Below are 18,845 nucleotides of genomic sequence, written 5' to 3' on the forward strand. Positions count from 1 at the left end.
TACGGAGACACATAAATATACTTGGAGATACAGAGAGACCCATAAAGATACATAGAGACCCATATAGACACATAGAGACCCATAGAGATACATAGAAACCAATGGAGATACAGAGACCCACAGAAATGCATAGAGACTCATAGAGATGCATAAAAACCCATAGACTAAACTAAAACTAAACAACTTGTATATAAAATAAAATAAAATTCTAGATTTGAAATTTCCGTGACTGCAAGGATCCATACTCTGTAGTTTTTTTCGGTAAATTCACTTAGGTGAAAACAAAATAAAATAAAAATAAAACAACTAAATTAAATCACGACGTTTCGGAAGAAACACATGCATCCGTCATCAGGTGTGACTGCTCCAGCAAAATTACTGTAGCGTATGAAGAGAGCTATTTAGAGACACGTGTAATTTTTCTGGAGCAGTCACACCTGATGACGGATGCTTGTGTTGCTTCCGAAACGTCGTGATTTAATTTAGTTGTTTTATTTTTATTTTTAAAATAAAATAGTTTATGTGCCACCGTCCATACATTGGTGGGCGCAACGAGATCTGTGGATGAAGTGCGCCATTTGGCAAATATAAATTGTATTTATCATTCAAAACACAACTTTTGTCAATTAAACAATTTTGACTTTACCAGGTAAGGCCCCACTGTGCTATACAGCTCTTTTTCAGAAGGAACCTGGCCACAAATGATAGCTCAACGAAAATGGCTTATCATGTGGAAATTTATAGCAGCCAAATACTCTCAAAACATGTTTATAAATGAGGAGGGAAAACCCAGAAGACCCGGAGAAAAATCCACACGACTCCGCGGAGAGAGAATATGCAATACAACAAATATACATGAGTCAAGGGTGGGATCGAACCCACGACCTCTTCCATACCAGGCGAGGTAGTTAACATCTCGCCACCGTGTAAAGAGGAATCTGCCACCTGTGGGAGAGCCAACCCAGGCCAAGCCGAGCACTCCATCTCCGAAATTGCGGTCGGCCATGACGTAGGCCAGGCAGAAGTCGTTGTGGTTCTGCTCCGAGTTGAGATCCAAGAACTTCTCGACACCAAGGCGAGAGGAACGGAAAGGGTTGCTGGCATCGAGTGCGTCCTCCGTCGTATTGATCTGGCCACAACCACAACAACCATCACCACAACCGTCACCACCAAAAACAACCATATCTACCAGTTCCCACGAAGTGACAGAATGTATTCATGTTGGGCGCTAGAGGAATAACTTTACTGGAATTTACAGAGCAAGGTGCAGTTGGCTTTCCCACAATGCACTTACGAGCAATATCTGAACTGGTCCTGACTGGGCAACCACTGAAAAAAACCACTTCCGTAGCACAGAATCAGAATATTTATTTATACTGGAGGAGGAATCCGATGAGCTATGAAGCTCTTTTTCACAGAAGTCCAGTAGGGGCGGGTAAGAACGTTACAACAACAAACAGTACAAAGACACGGCAGTAGTGCAAAGTACGAGAAAGGTAAACAAATCACCCAAACACCTGAACACAAATCAAACTAAACCATCCCCATCCTACCAGGCAAAGCCCACCAAGGTATTTACTTATTTTTCAGAAGCGACCTGGCCACAAATTAAAGCTCAACTAAATGGCGTATCATGTTGAAATGTATAGCCGCCAAAATACCCTAAACGCATATTTCCAAATGTCGAGGGAAAATCGGGAGGACCCGGAGAAAAATTAACACGACCTGCATACCAGGCGGGGAAGATGACATTTCCTAGCCACCGTGGCACCCCTTTAATAAATAAATAAAGTATATAAGTTTAAATTGCATAATCAATTCTCAAGTTTTGGAAAGGCAGTAAAACAACAGCAAAAACAGTCCCAGACCACACCAAGACAACACTCAATGCCCGAAATATACTGGCTGGCTGAATTCACCAAGCCGATCTGGCCAGCGAGGTCATGTACGGTGAGAAAACCCCTGTAGTGTATGTGTGCATGCTGAACTTCTTTCGCACCGTACGTAGCAGCCAACTGTGCTCAGGGGAGGTGATTGTGCCTGCTTTGGTGCCCTCTGAGGCTTCGCTGGCAGGAGGTCACGGGACAGACCTCCCACGCACTGTGGAGTTGACTGAGTTGGGGATGACTGACAGATGGACCCGCCTGTTGCTGGTCAGTGCGTGTTGAAGGAGGGGAGTGAGGTACAGCAGAGAATCATTTCATGGATTTTGCTGCACCTGCCCTCGACTGCCCACAACCTCTAGCCCCCGCATGTAGCGCATCATATATCGTGCATAATATATGTTAAATGCACCAAACTTAATTACGTACAATAGTTCTAGATTTGAAGTTTTCGTGACTGCAATGATCCATACTCTTTGATTCTTTTGGCAAAGTCGCGTAGGTGGAAAATACATATATATATAAATAAATTGTTTAATTTATTTAATTTAGTAAAAATGAAAATAATAAAATTATTCTATTTTTTTTTTATTTTCACCTACGTGACTTTACCGAAAGAACCAAAGAGTACGTACAATAGTATATACTGTATAAGGTGCCATTGATGTGCATTAAATGCTTTAGAAATACATGACGTAGTCTATAATGTATATCAAAACCACTAACATACATTGCGTGGCAGAATCCCATTAAGCAGCACATTGCACACGTGAATACGGCGTTCCGGTTAGCGTGCAACGTTGAACCAACGTCGGCCCAACGTTGGTGACGTTAGCCCGGGGGGGGGTGGGGTCTGTCATCAAACCGCTGTTGTGAAGCCACGCGCCGCCCTCTCTCAACCCACCCGCACGCGCTTCACCACGAAGCTGATGTCCTTGATGCCGTTGAAGTTGGTCGACTGATAGACCCTCTCCATGCCAACCACATGCACGGAAATCTGCCTCGAGAAAAAACGAGACGGTGGGGTGGGGTTGTAGGGGGGGGTGAGACAAGACACAGACAAAGATCCCCCATACAGCCTTCAACAGACCGTTGGGGCAAGTGCTGTTAGCGAGCACCTATGAAGGCCGGCACGGCACACGAGGGGGTGGATGGCCAACACCACGCCCGGCCGCCTTTGTCTCCCTGGTGGCGATGTTTACACACCTCACCAGGTACTCATTTGAGGCTGAATCGACCTAGGGGATGCCCAGGACCAGTTCAGATAATCGTCACCGGTGTTGGCCGTGAACGGGAATCGAACTCGGGTCGCCAGGTTCATAGCGCAGCGTGCTAACCGCTGCACCACCGCTCCCCAACGGAAATCTGCCACACACACTCGGCAACGGCAGCGGGGGCTTTTGGCTGGCCATCGAAAAAAAGGCGGTCGCCGCGCTTTCAGATGTGCTTCTGCGGCCGTCTGGAACGCTCTTGCCTCCGATATGAGGAAGCCAGTGGGAGCCATACACTTTTAAATCACCAAGATTGAAAACCATTTTCTTTAGAACTGCTTTCTGTGTTTTATTTTGTTGTCCTTCCCCCCGCACCTCCAATTAGCACGCTTGGCAACGTACGGTGCGAAAGAAGTTCAACATACATACAGATCCGTTCATGGATACGGATTTTTGTTTGAATAAACTGGGGGAGGTTGCGCAAGGGATCAAGATATTCGTACAGAACGGCGCAGAAAACGCAAAGTTTAAACAAGTGCTGTGAATGCACAGAGAGGTAAATTAATGTTTGACGGAAGGACATTTAGCGATTTTAGTGGAAAGCTAAGGGCATTGGAGTCTTTAGCCTGTATATGCGCTGCTACACGGCTCGGCTAACATGCTGATAAAAAAAAAACACGCCAACAATCATTCAGCATTGGTCACGTCAACACAAAGGCTCGTCGGAGGTCATTCAGGCGGTAATTTGCATCTGAATTAAAATTTCTGCGAGCGACAAAGGGACATCGATTCGCAACCAGAGCATCAGCACCGCGCGCGCGCACGCACGCACGCAACCACGCATCGTAAATAGGCAGATGCATGAGATGGCCCGGTGGCTTGATCCCTGCGGTGTTGCTATGTCAGAGACCCTGAACCGGTACCCACGGAGATCCCGGGTTGTGAGCAGCCCCCCCCCCCCCCCCCCCCGTGAGATGTCGCAACCCAGGAACGAGAGAAGTGTTGTGACCTGCAGTGTTGCGGGCTGAATGGGGAGCGGTGGTGCAGCGGTTAGCACGCGCTGCGCTACAAACCTCAGCGTACCCGAGTTTCGATACCCTGCTCACGGCCAACACCAGTGACGATTATCTGAACAGGTCCTGAGCCTCCCGTAGGTCAACTCAGCCTCAAGTGAGTACCTGGTGCCACGTGGAGTAAACATTCGGCCTCAATGCAGGCAACCCACCCCCCTCGTGTGCCATTCTGGCCGTCATAGGTGCTTGCTCAACAACACTTGCCCCCAACAGTGTGTAAAGACTATACGGGGAGTCTTTGTCTTTTTTATGGTGGTTGAACACAGTGCGGATGAGACAAAACGGTCAGTTCGGTAGACTTAGTCAAGTAACAAAAACATTCTGGAACAAGCGGCGCATTTTGGCACAAGTCTGCCACTCAAAAAGCGCCGTCACCACGTCAACAAAACTAAATAAAAAAAACATCAATATAAAAGCCAGTTGTGGCTTCGAGTTTTCGTTGTTGTGTGCAAGAGTACAGAGACGCGTTTTGAATCATGACCGAGACCTCAATGCGTGCGGAGGAATCCATCGATGAGTGAAGTTCATGGCAACTGTAACCATGGCGCTAGCGATGGAATGAGACGAAGAACAACATCGGGGAAGATTTAACTGCGAATGGACAACTCATGAATTATAATCACTGAAGGAAAACACCGCATGACGTTGATTTATTTTGATGTAATTGAAGTTGAATTGTTTTTTTATTTTAATCTGCTTGAATTACTTTGATATATGATGTTTCAATGTTTGGTTGATTATTATTGTCATCTGATCATTTAACCCTGTGAATAAACAGCCCGTGTCTGTTTTTCCAAACGCAAGTCTTACTCAAAGTGTCCCTTCACAAACCATCCTACCGTCATCACAATCTTCTCCATTTCCAGAAGGAATTAAGTTGTTAATTTAACTGGGTTTTTTTTACTTTAATTTCTATTAACTTGTACCTCAAAACAGGAAGCATTTGGGTTCAATTCCCGACTCGGGTGCCTTTCTGCAAATTATATGCATGTGTTCTCCCCATTTCGATTTAAAGCTTTCGTGACTGCAGGGATTCATCTTCTTGGTTCTTTCGGTAAAGTCACGTAGAAGGGAAGTAATAAAATAATAAAAATAAAAATAAAAATATTATGTTTTATTTTTATTATTTTATTACTTCCCTTCTACGTGACTTTACCGAAAGAACCAAGAAGATTTTCTCCCCATGTCCTGCATAAGATTCCTACGGATTATTCTGTTTCTTTCCAAAGAAAAACAATCCGTACGATGTTACCGCCGTTGGCCCAAACATTCCAATGCTTAAAAATGACAGTGCAGTAATACCCCCCGGGGTTATATCGGGGATTCATTCCTGAAAGGTGCGACGACGAATACTGAAACGACGTAACATCAGAGGCGTAGCTGGGGGGGGGGGGGGGCAGGGGGGTACATATGTCCCCGGGCGCCAAGGTAAAGGGGCGCCAAAATGAGGCTTACAACGTCACATTATAACTTATTGCGGCGGGCGCGGCAGCCTGAAACTACTGCACAAATCTACACCTCAACCAAAAATTTATATATCCCGCCACACACAGCCTACATGTCATGTAATTACATTTTGGTTTGTGATTAAACGGGGGGGGGGGGCGCCAATTTTATAGTTCGTCCACGGGCGCAAAATATCCTAGCTACGCCACTGCGTAACATCGAAGCGATTTACAGCGGAGTCGGTGGTGGCGGAGGCTGAGAGGCGACGGATAACGAAAAAAGGACGGACGACGCTGTCAGCGACATAAGCGTGGAGTTTTGCCCGACGCAAATCGAGTCGCGGTGTTCACAAAGCGACGACGTATTTGCGAAACTACGAAAACGAGGGGGAGACGTAAATCGGGGTATTATTTGTACCCACAAATCACTCAGTTGGCATGACACACGGCAGCAGCAGCAGCAGCGACATCGCCCCCTGCTGCGAACACTTGGCAAGGGTCATCTTGAATCCTCAAATAAGAATCTTGAGACTCAAGTGTGAATAATTAAGCCTTCCAGGGTTAGAAATCGCTGAATCAAAAAGCAAATAACAACAACGGTGGGTTACCTGCAGAGGTCGCAACCGGGTACCCGATACCCGTACCCTACCCGATACCCGGCTACCCGTACCCGGCCGAGTATGGGTACCCGTTTGCGACCCTGGTGCGGCCGGGTACGGGTAGGCCGTGAGTCACTGGTGAGTCACCGTTTGTCACTCATTTCCCAACGTCTTGTCTCTTCTCACAATTCAAGTTCCTAGAATCAATCCACCCGCGCCTGCAACATGGCTTCATCCCAGAGGTCGCAATCAGGTACCCGATACCCGTACCCGTTTGCGACCCTGGTGCGGCCGGGTACGGGTAAGGAATCAAAACCCGTTTGCGACCTCTGGTTACCTGTGCGAGGACGGCCTCCTTGTTCTCGTACTTGGCGTAGTAGGTGTGGTCGGCCTGGATGTAGAGAGGACACGTGTTCCGGGGGGCGGTGGACGTCGCTGCCCGCTTGCCACGCTCCGCCGCCGGCCCGGCTCCTGCTCCGTCGCCCGGAGCCGAGTCGGCCAAGTCGGACTCCACGGCCGACTCCTGGAACCTCCGCATGCGCTCGAGCACGGCGTCGTGAGCGCAGCCCGCTCGCGGCCCGTACTTGTGCGGGAACTCTGCAGCAGCAGCGCCAGAGTTTTGGTGGGGGGGGGGGTGGGGGGAGAGAGACGGGGACGCGGCGGCAATGGGAACGCGGGCGACGTGGTCACACGGGAACACGAAGGCATTCATTGGGGGGGGGGGCATTAAAATATGGGGCATTGGGGCATGGTGATATGGGGAATGGGAACATGGGGGCATGGGGATATGGGACATAGGATAATGGGGGGGGGGCATAGGGATATGTACCCCCCCTTCCAGAGGCATGGAGTTACGGGGACACGGGGGGGGGGGGGGGGCATGGAGACATGAGGATGTGGAGACAAAGGAAAATAGAAATATGGGACGCGTGGAGACGCGGACACAAGCAATTGGTGTGAGTGTTCATGACTCGAGCAGGGACAGCCCAACATATTGACAAGAGAGACATTTCGACGACAGCAATGAGATTGTCGTCATCTTTGGTCTGAAACATCCCTTCGCTCACGGTAGGGGTAACTTGGCACAGGAGAGGGGAGGGATGGTTTCGCGTGAATAAACTCCATGTAGCATATACACACTGAAAAGAAGCCATTCCTACCGGCATTATTCTGCGCGTATATCACGAGCACGGGATTCTAGTAATCTAGTTTATCCCATTAATCAATTCGTCACTACATGTTTATCAAGCACCCAACACTGCAAAGACAAAGATGCCCCGTATACTGTTGGGGCAAGTGCTGTTTAGGAGTAGCACCTATGAAAGCCGGCACGGCACACAAGGGAGTGGGTGGCCAGCACCACGCCCTGCTGCCTACATCTCCCGAGTGGCGATGTTTTACACCCTGCACCAGGTACTCATTTGAGGCTGAGCCCGACCTAGGGTAAGCCCAGGACTGCTTCAAATAATTGTCACTGGAGTTGGTGGCCGTGAACGGGAATCGAACTCGGGTCGCCTGGTTCATAGGGCAGCAAGCTAGCTGCTCCACCACCTACTCACCCACCTACATCATCCTCATGGTAAATGACGGAGTGGAAGGCTGGCAGTGGTGGCGGTGATAGCGGTGACTTCGATGACGACGACGTAGCCGGGAATGGCGATGACCCCGTCGGAGTTGACGGCGATGACGTCGTCCCCATGTCGAGAAGGTAGTGCTCCACTCGCTCCACGTAGAAGGTCCCCCTGCTCGTGCCGATAAAGCCCTCGAAGCGTCCGTCCATCACCGCTCCATGGCAGAGGCTGCCCTTCTCCCCTGCCCGACGCGCGCACAGAGAGAGATATCGCCGCATGTTGACAACGCAAAGCCCGAGAGGTCAAAGCGCCGAGCCGGCATCGCAGAGATCCTGGGATCAAACCTTAGACTCAGCCACTGGCGATTCAACCGGGTTCTCAAGTGCGGCGAGCTGATGGGCTCAGACTGGTCAACAATGACTGCACAATAACAACAAAAACCCCTGATCACAATTAATTTGGTTCTGTGCTTAATTTGGATAAATTCCACTTCTCAGAATTAAAATAATAAGTTGGCTATCATTCGACGACATTCCTGTCACATGCCGAGCAGCTGGGAAAGTGGTGCCCCTTTTCTTGAATAAGGACTGCCAGAGGTAGCTCTGTGACATCTACATCCACGGGGCGTTCTCTCGCACACAGGATTGGGGTCTGTTTTGTGAGATACTGCGTCTGGTGACTTTACATCGATGGCACAAACGGGACAGGTCATTCGGGAAAAATGAAAAGCAAAAACCCACGCCTGCCACACCGCCCCTTGGCTCCTCGTGCCCCACTTTGTGACGTCATTCCGCTGTACCCCCACCCCCCCCACGCACCCACCGCTCCCTCCCACGTGAAGAGGCAGTGCCTCCCACGCCTCACCGTGTAGGCTGCCCGTGTAGATGTGCGAGGTGTCGGCTTCCTCCAGACCCTGGGATGTCTGCACCTTGAAGTCATCGCTGAATACTCGGGTGTCCCTCCTCATGCGCAGATCAAAGTGCCTAAAAACACCAAAGACAAAGAGCCCCCAGGCAGGGCAAGGGCGGTGAGCGAGCACCCACGAAGGACGGAACGGCGCACAAAGGGGTGGGCAGCCTAACACCAAGCCCAGCCACCTTTGTCTCCCCAGTGCTGATGTTTATACACCGCACTGGGTTATCATTTAATGATGAGTCGACCTAGAGGAGGCCTAGCATCGGTTCAAATATTCGCCACTGGTATTGGTTGTGAGCGGGGATTGAACTCCCAGTCGCCGGGTTCGTAGTGCAGTGCGCTAGCCGCTACACTACCGCTCCCCTGAAGACACCGCACATGCTCCTCACTCGGCAGCAGTGTCGCCAAGATCGCCAATGCTTCCAAGTTTCTTCGATACATTATTATTGGGTTCCCCTAACGACAATATTTATCAAAATGACCCGCTACACATCGAGCGACTGTCTGGGATGAGAACACGACGCAGATTTAGGAGAGATTTCAGGCATAAAGGACCCATTCTTGTATCTGTTTATTCTGTAAAACAGGTGATAAATTTACATTTTGACAACATTAGAAGGTCACCTTAGTGACATGTAGTGACTTCAATTTCGTTAAGCAGCTGGCAAAACTGTGCTGCTTAATGAACCCGCCCGGTGGACCCCCACCCGCCCGTTGACCCCGCCCCGTAGACCCCCACCCGCCCCTAGACCCCCACCCGCCCCCTAGACCCCCACCCGCCCCCTAGACCCCCACCCGCCCCCTAGACCCCCACCCGCCCCCTAGACCCCCACCCGCCCCCTAGACCCCCACCCGCCTCGTAGACCCCCACCCGCCTCGTAGACCCCCACCCGCCCCCTAGCCCCCCACCCGCCCCCTAGACCCCCACCCGCCTCGTAGACCCCCACCCGCCCCATAGCCCCCACCCGCCCCCGTAGACCCCCACCCGCCCCCTAGCCCCCACCCGCCCCCTAGACCCCCACTCGCCAAGTACACCCCCACCCGCCCGTTGACCCCCACCGCCCCCGTAGACCCCCACCCGCCCCATAGACCCCCACCCGCCCCCTAGACCCCCACCCGCCCCCTAGACCCCCACCCGCCTCGTAGACCCCCACCCGCCCCCTAGCCCCCACCCGTCCCCGTAGACCCCACCCCGCCCCCTAGACCCCCACTCGCCAAGTACACCCCCACCCGCCCGTTGACCCCCACCGCCCCCGTAGACCCCCACCCGCCTAGTACACCCCCACCCGCCCGTTGACCCCCACCCCCCCCCGTAGACCCCCACCCGCCTAGTACACCCCCACCCGCCGACCCTCACCTGCCCCACCGACCCTCACCTGCCGTGCGCCTGAAAGGTGAGTGCCAGCTCCTGCTGGAGAGGGGAGATAGCGCGACGGGCACGCGTGTGCTTGGCGTGTAGCTCCTCCGTGCTGTAGCTGAGTCCCTCGTAGTGTCGGATAAAGCGATTCAGGCGGTTTCCATAGGAGGCTAGGAGCGGGGATGGGATGGGTCGGGAAGCAAGATAATAACTTCAGGTTGTGTTTGTTTTTAAACGCATTTTATTTTTGCCCCCTATGTAGGAATCAGCTGAGAGGCTACACGCCAAAGAGTAGTAGTTGTAGTAATATCATATTCGTGTTATCTGGTTTACAAGACGTGCTGGAAAGTAAAACGCTCTCCAAACGTAGTCAATATAGTTATACAGATCGAGTCACACACACACCTACCAGATTATACAAATCTAGTCACACACACCTACCAGATTATACAAATCGAGTCACATACATCTACCAGATTATAGGATGCACCCTGAACCAGAATATGAATCCCTGCAGTCACGAACGCTTTAAATCAAAAACATTTGCTGGACAAGACAAAAGTCTGCCTTAATCCGAATAAGATGGTCGTAAAGGGTGAACAGTAAAGGTGCAGCCCTGCAATTTCCTGTTCATGCCACTGCTGGCGGAAGGCCCTCAGTAGAGGGTTAGCTCCGGAGAGCCCTTCTAGTTTGTATTTGGCCTACTCTTCCACGTGGGCCATGTCAGAGTACTCACATTTTACCCCACCATAAGCTGCCTGTGTTATTGATGGACTGCGGTGTGACTATTTCTACTTCTCGGCGGATAGGAGGCGTGGGTGTGTGGGGGGGTGTCAGCTCCCAGGACGTGAAACGAGACGTGGGACCTCGTGCCGAACAACACGTGAGACACGACCCCAGCGCACACCACAGGGCCATACAGCACACGACCGTGACAACCGACACGCAGTGGAAAACATTTTCCCGTGCCAGAAGATCGAACCGTGCTCCTCTTCTCTCAATGTCACTCCATGGAAGCCTTCATCTCTCCGTGGTTGTTTCAATTTTTGCGCGCGCAAACTTTTTCAGTTTTAACACAATCGGGGTGAAGTTGGGGAAATTTTACAACAACAAAACATTTTATAAAAGGCCTTGCATTAATATTAGGATGCCACTGGAGCCATGCACTTTTAAATCTAGATGTGAAAACTCATTTCTTTAAAACAGCTTTTTTGTGTTTAGTTTGTTGTCCTTCCCCCGCACCTCCGATTTGCACGGTCGACTAAGTAGGGTGCGAAAGAAGTTCAACATACACACGTGCGCAGCTCATATTTTGAAATGCGTAAAACTCCACCAAACAACGCAGCTTATGTGGACCGCTGACCAGCACCCCGCTCTTACTGCCGACAAAGCTCGTGGCTTGAGGGACAGCAGATGTCAGCTGCGTTGCCCATTGTGCACCAACGCGATCACTAACCGTCGTGTCAGCATTCGCTAAGCCTCCCACAAACCACACCCCATGCCCGCTCGTCCCCCGCATCCCAACCCACGATGCTCGATCAATTTGGCACGCTCTGCCCTTGCAGCAGCAGCAGCAACAACAACCCTACCAATCACTCACCACGCGGGCATCCAAAGTCAAGCTCATTGTCACGCCCATAGGTGGCGTCCACTGAGATTTAAAAATGATGATTACAGACCTCGATTGCTGTGCGAATTAAATTCAAATCCGAAGCACTTGGTGGCAATATCTTAGTATTAGTATCAGAAAGGCAGGCAAAGATGAGTGCTGCTGTTGCTGCTTCTGCTGCTGCTATCCACCCTCCCTTGTCCTGATGAGAGAGTTGTGGGAATCCCTCCAAACTCAGTGGAGAACATTACCCCGTGACGTTGCCTATGGAACAAGAGTCAGGGCAAAGCCACAGGCGCTGCGTGCACCAAATTCCAGCTGTTGGGTTGAGTCTCAGCCTCGTGGAGGGAAGTGGCACAGTGATTAGTGCAGTGCGCTATGTATCTGACGACCAGAGTTTGATTGTACCTGCCACGGCTACCATACGTGGTGGCGAGCGATACCCTAACTACCGTGTGACCGGCACTGATCCAGCGTGAAGTATGGTCGAATAACCCCCCGATGAACGACTGGCGTGGCAAGAGCTTAACCCAGCAGTGGATTGGCAAAAGGGGCCTTGAATCATTACTGTTTCGCTATTGATCCTGCAAACCACGGACTTTCTGTGCTGGGGCTGCACCTGCCTTTCGTGTGCCAGGTAGGTGTTTGCCAATGGTCTACACCAACGTTGTCTTAACTGGAGGCCCGTGGTCCAAATTGTGACCCGCAAAGACGTGTTTTGGCCAAACTCTGGCCTAAAAGCAGACGTTACATTTTTTACGATGTTGGACCATCAGAACAAAACAGAAGATTAGAGGAGCTCTGGTTTTATCAGTGCATATCAGCAAGCAAAGTCATCTCCCCTGTAAAAGATATGCCTGTGACTTTGGGAGTGGGTGGGGGGAGTGATCGAGCGAGCGACCACGCCTGTTGCAGCAGTGCAGTTGTCCCCTGAATGTCAACCTGCCACATCCATCCCCTAAATATAGGAGGGACCAACAACCGACCATCGCACATCACCCATTGCTCCCTCCCGCCTCCTATATATAGCCATGTTGGCGGCCCAGATTGACTGTCCCACTTTAAAAATATCCCACGTCGCTGGCGCACAGGCGACGTTGCAAGGAGACCGACAGAATTCCCTAAGCGCTCGGAACGATGTTTCCCCCCCGGCCTCCTCCCGTTGTAAGAGGCAACGTGAATTGTAATCACGTTTTAGATGCACGCTGGCAAGACAAGTGAATTGGCTTGGGCGGTCAGACGTCCATAATCGGGGGTGGGGTTGCGAGGCCCGGGGCAAAAGCAAACCCGTGTATTTCATCTTACACCGTGACGTTTAAGCGCTCCCCTCCCCCCCCCAAGTGCGGGGCCCGGGGCAGTCGCCCCGATTCGCTGTGTACCCTTGGCATGGCTCTGTGGGCAAGACCGCATGGTTGGACGGCATTATGGGTGATGGACGAGACCAGCGATGGAAATGGAAACCAAAGGAGATAGCGTGGCCATCGTGGAGATGGAGCGATGAGATCAGTCGATGTGCACGAGTGATATGGATGGTAGCAGCGATGGATCATGAGGGATGGAGGAGGTGCGGTGACGCCTTTATCGAGCACTACATAGGCAGTGTTCTTTCCTGATTTTCAGGGGGGGGGGCACCATCGCCGATAAGACATCATCAGTGTGAGGAGGGCCGCCACATTTTAAACCATTGGGGCTTGACAGCACGGGGGCCGCACGTCAGGGGCCACACTAAAGGCCACCAGGTGCCTTGCAATGAAGAACATTGGCATAGAGGCAATGGCTGATGATGATACACGCATATCTGTCAACCCATACAGTTTACCCCGTATTCTTGTACAGGGTAATTGAGTTTTCAGGTCCATACGGCGTACAGCCGTTTCAATACGGGCAACAAAACCCGTAATTTGTGTCTGTCTGTGTTTCTCCCTTGTGATGGCACTTTGTAGGATGAACGTTGAGATTTATAGGGGCAGGGGGTGACCAATAAGGTCTGAATTGGTCCGTAATAAAGTAGGCACTGATAAAGGGTTGGCAGCTATGTACACTTTCGTGACTGCAGGAATTCATATTCCTTGGTTCTTTGGGTAAAATCACGTGGATAGAAAATGTAAATACAATTTAATAAAAAAAATATAAGCAAAAAAAACCACGGTGTTTCGGTCGCAACACAAGTGGTATTTTTTCTTTCTCTCTGCCTGATGAAGACCGCTTGTGTCGCGATCGAAACGTCGTGAGTTTTTGCTTTTATTTTTTTTCATAAGAATTTTCTATCTACGTGACCGAAAGAATAGGTATGTACACGTATTGTGTAAACCGTGGCCGAGTGAATAATGTAAACTATAACGATGTTCTGGAAAGGTGAAATTTAACACACCCTTATATCTATACAACTATATATATACATACATAGAAGCACGATATAAATCAACGAGTGTATTTATACTTTTTGGTTCTTTCGGTAAAGTCACGAAATTTTCAAATCAAGATTGAGTGTATTTATATTTCCCACAACGAATAAGCAGGAGGCAGGTCGACTTTACATTTCGCATTACACATTAGAAGCTGAACCCATGAACTCAACAATATGCCCAACCCCGGCCGATGTGAGCGTGTTGATTGGTCCAGCGCTTGGCGGGAAATTCGAATACAGCCAATCGGGAGCAAGTGTGAGTTTGTCTGTGACTGTGTGAGGATTTTTTTAAAACCAAAAAATTAAAAGCGCATAACATTTGTGAGACGTTCGTATTCAACTAAGTATTGATTTTAACGTATTTTTAAATGCGAGCGAAATTGATTATTGAAAGTTTGGGGAATCGTTACATCCGGTTTACGACAGGACGATTTGCGACGCACGTTTACGACGTCTATATATAAGGCCAACCAGCTATCGATTTACGGCACAAAATCTTCACCTTCACGAACCATCATCTACCAACGCGACTCTGGACAAAACCCATTCCTGCTGCGGAGGGAGCTGGTAGGAACGTTGGGTTGCTCGGTCAATGGCCTGCAGGGTCAACGGCGGCGTGGTGTATTCCGCAAATATGCCCGACTGTGAGAGCGGGCACAAGCCGGCGTGAGTAGGTTAAACGTTGAGTTTTATAAGGGCACCACGGGGTGACCAGCCCCTCCCCACCCAGCCCCTCCCCACCCTCCCCAAACTCCCCACCCAGCCACTCCCCACCCTCCCCACCGCTCCCACCCCTCACCCAGCCCCACCCTCCGCACCCAGCCCCTCCCCACCCAGCCCCACCCTCCCCACCCAGCCCCTCCCCACCCTCCCCTCCCCACCCAGCCCCACCCTCCCCACCCAGCCCCTCCCTGCACGACGGACACAATAATCCCCTGTAGGCTGGTGTATCCAGGAGGTTCCTACCAGTATAATGTTTTTAAAACTACATTTTAAAAAATAACTAATTTAAACAGCGATGTCTCCGCTGTGAAACGGAGTGGAAATAATTCGATGAGAGTTTGTTGTGAGCAGAAGAAGAACGAAGACAAGGTAAGAAACAATTATGTTAAGGATTTATTTCAAAAAGTGCCTCGTGTAAATGTTGGTGAATATGTACACTTGACTTTTCTAACATAGCATTAGGAATGGTCAACACGTGTTTGAAAGAAAATCATTTTCCTCAATGTTAGTGTCTGTTAATTTCTTACTCGTAGGAGTTAAAATTTCATGAATTCTAAGCCTTCTACGTGACTTTACCGAAAGAATCATATGGCATGAGTTTAACACGTAGGCTTTCGCGACCAATATCCATAATATAAGAATGGGTTTTGGGGGTTATATTGCGTGAATATAAATTAAAAACCCAAGTGTTAGTTTCAGCTTTATTGGTGAGAATTGAAGCCCAAAGGCCCCCAAAGCCCTCCGCAGGACCTAGGAAATGCGGTCCTGAAAATATTCGGTTTTTATAAAAAAAAAACGCCTCATTGTCCTCTTATCTCATTGCGGCATTAATATGCACATTCTGTTATATCAGATTCAAATTGCAGTTTCATAATCAGGCATGATCTATCCACTGCTGGATAAAGGACTCCCCAAGCCGTCGTCATCATCAGCATCTCTTGGTTACCGCAATGCAAGAATCTTATCTAAATACATTTAAACGTGAATTAAAAAAAAAAGTTTTGGGTCAGATCGCGTAAATATAAATGTGTCATATTCTTGGTTCTTTCGGTAAAGTCACGTAGAAGGGAAATAATAAAATAATAAAAATATAAAACAATACAATTATCACGACTGCAACACAAGCAATCATCATCAGGTGTGAAATCCACAGCAAGAAAAACAACTTTTTTTTCTTTTTCTAATTTTCTTGCTGTGGATTTCACACCTGATGATGATGATTACTTTGTGTTGCAGTCGAAACGTCGTAAGAATTTTTATTGTTTTATATTTATTTTATTATTTCCCTTCTACGTGCAGTCACGAAAGCTTTAAATTAAAATTATAAATGTGTCGTTAAACCCGCCACCACTCGACATTTAGTTAATTCTTTACGAGTACAGCACACTGGTGTGTTGTAGAGTAAACTCGCAACATTTACAATTGTTGTGGGTTGTGTGTTTTTACATTTAAACGATTGGATTTAAAATTAATTCCACAGTTATACTGTATGTATAAACACAAGACAAAGATCATCCGTATCGCCTTAACAGACTGTCGGGGCAAGTGATGTTAGCGAGCACGGCACACGAGGGGGGTGGGTGGTCAGCACCACGCCCGGCCGCCTTTGTCTCCCCAGTGGCAATGTTTACACATCTCACCAGGTACTCATTTGAGGCTGAGTCGACCACACACACACAAATACGCTCCACAGTTTTCCACCATTTATTTTTGTTCAACATTTCACATTTGATTCCCCCACAACTGCACTTGTGTCCTGTGCTCACCACTCACTCGCAAACACTACGCACTTGCAAAACTCACTTTAAAGAAGGGGGGGGGGGCAGTTTAAAAACGCAGAGTGTGAGGTGTAGGGGGGTGACAAGCGGCAGTGTTAATGTTTAAGCAAACTTTAAACAAACATTAAACGCTCAAAGAGTGAGTAACGGACCGACACACGCAATGCTTCTGCGTATCGTGCATTTCTGCTCTCGCTCTCAACTCCGCGTGTATTGGGGAGGGCTCAGATGCTTCCAACAGAATTGGTCGATTTCTTTTGTATCAACATTGTGCGACTTGACGATTTCATTTCAAGAATTCAACAGTCGAGTGGGATTGTCTGCGAGGTGGTAGGGGGGGGCGCCCCTGCCAATGGGGGGCTTGACTCCACAAATGCATTCCATCTCACCACTCTAAACCACTGCATCGATAAGTGCTTTACAGGTACAGCCAATCAGGCCTTGCGCAACTCCCGATAGGAAACCCATTTGTTTATTAGTTCAGGGCCATTACATTAATAACACGAGCCGATTGCGTGCGTGCACGTGTGTTATTTCACAAGCCCGAGTTCCCATCGGCATTCTCAACATCAGCAGGCAGCAAAGCAGCAGCAGCATCATTGCCATCAAGATCCCTTGCACTCGCAAGTGAATTTTATGCATTCTGGGAACAGGGAATTGAGTGCGTGTGTAGAGTGGACTGGACTATTATGTAAATAATTCATAATCCGCAATGAGCCACCTCCTAAAGTGATGTATGTGAAGGATGCGTATGGTATGCTTTATTTCTTATCTTTCTCCACAATTATAAGCCGATTATGTCTTCTGTATTATACAGTTTTGCCTCGAACTGGATGGAGCCATATCTATCAGAGGGTCGTTGCCTATACAGGCTCTTTGGCCATGGGAGTACAGTTTAGCATGGAAGTCCAGTTTACCACAGACATGCGGCCCTTTAAGCACCGTTTCGTGACATTATTTATAAAGGACCATCTCGTATTCACATGCATTGCGGATCTTGAAATAGAGGGGGTGGGGGGTGTACCGAATTCGAATATATGGTTCTTGTTATTTTGGTTACCGACCCCTGGACCTAAGCCCAACCCACAATCGTGTACTCTTGAGTACATAGTGCTATCTTTTTTATTTAGTGTGTAATGTATACGCATGCGAATATCTTGACGATTCACACGGTTATATTGTATTATCATTCACTTATCACGTTTTATTTAATGAAAAATATGAATTATAAATCAAATATACTACACAATTCTACCCCGAAGCAGAAAAGTTAAATTATTGCGAATATAAGCATCCCATTTGTGGGTCTATGCACAAGTAAAATACATGTTTAGTCCATTGGCCTATTGGCTTTTCAGATCAATATTATTTAGCGGTATCGGTTTCAGCAAGCATCGGGTCGGCTGTCAATCTATTACATGTCTATCAAACACTGAACAATACAGTTTAAACCTACTGCAATGCACTATTACGAAAGGGTACTATCACAATAAGCACACGCACACAGGGTTTAACAGACAGCTGTGCTGCCTGAAAAGCAATGCACTTGCAAAACCGTGTCCGTCTTTACAGCGCGACAGCAAAAGCGGCTATGCTGCCGCACAAGCAAAGCAATACAGCACAGGAATTACAATGATGTGGGCTTCCACGCCGCCACTACCTTCAGTCTTCAGGACGCAGGGCAGAAGCAAAAGCAAGCTCCATGGCATCAGCATCATCATCGGCAGCAGCAGCAGCATCATCAGCAGCAAGCGGCCCGGGTTCGTACGGGATAACACAGTCCACACGGCTCCTACCACCGCCACTCCCTCCAGCGGAAAAAAAAGCCCTGGGCAATTCACTCACTCGGGCGTGGACGGTCGGGGGTTGTGGGTTTCGGAGAGTGGGGTTGGGGTTGTTGGGAGGGAGGGAGGGAGGCGTGGGAGGGCGATGGGATGCAGTGCTGGGCTCGGCTGGGCTGGAAACGCTTTGGTGTGCGGCGTAGCTCTTGTTGTTGTTGTTGTCGTCGGCCTATAACTTCTCATTGCTGGGAAAATGCTACGCCTAATTTTCTCCCATTCATCCCTTCGTTGCTCATTCCCAGTAGGTGCCCCAAGAGTTATTTCATTTTGTCTTCCACCTTCTCTTCTGCTCTCGTGATGCGTCCTGCCCATTTCCACTTTTTTAATTTTGGTTTAACATCAGCATTGTTTCCTGTTAGTCTCCTTATATACTGTATATTCACTCATATCGCTTTAACCCACTCCACACTTTTATAGAGAGGTTTTCCCCTTT

At 49.1% G+C, this 18,845-nt stretch overlaps 1 protein-coding gene across 1 annotated transcript in view; it reads right to left on the reverse strand.

Annotated features, from left to right (window-relative positions):
* Window positions 1-18,368, reverse strand: part of LOC144949183 (disintegrin and metalloproteinase domain-containing protein 10-like) — a 34,454-nt gene extending 16,086 nt beyond the window's left edge. Inside the window, exons 1-7 of the mRNA XM_078879073.1 lie at window positions 18,232-18,368; window positions 10,074-10,224; window positions 8,647-8,765; window positions 7,775-8,023; window positions 6,549-6,808; window positions 2,788-2,880; window positions 946-1,129 (exon numbers count right to left, since the gene is read on the reverse strand). Coding sequence (XP_078735199.1) covers window positions 946-1,129; window positions 2,788-2,880; window positions 6,549-6,808; window positions 7,775-8,023; window positions 8,647-8,765; window positions 10,074-10,224; window positions 18,232-18,313 — 1,138 coding nt within the window. The 5' untranslated portion in view covers window positions 18,314-18,368. The remainder of the gene's footprint in view (window positions 1-945; window positions 1,130-2,787; window positions 2,881-6,548; window positions 6,809-7,774; window positions 8,024-8,646; window positions 8,766-10,073; window positions 10,225-18,231) is intronic.
* Window positions 18,369-18,845: the final 477 nt, after the last annotated feature.

The sequence above is a fragment of the Lampetra fluviatilis genome, chromosome 53, assembly GCF_964198595.1.
Source record: "Lampetra fluviatilis chromosome 53, kcLamFluv1.1, whole genome shotgun sequence".
Classification (NCBI taxonomy): domain Eukaryota; kingdom Metazoa; phylum Chordata; class Hyperoartia; order Petromyzontiformes; family Petromyzontidae; genus Lampetra; species Lampetra fluviatilis.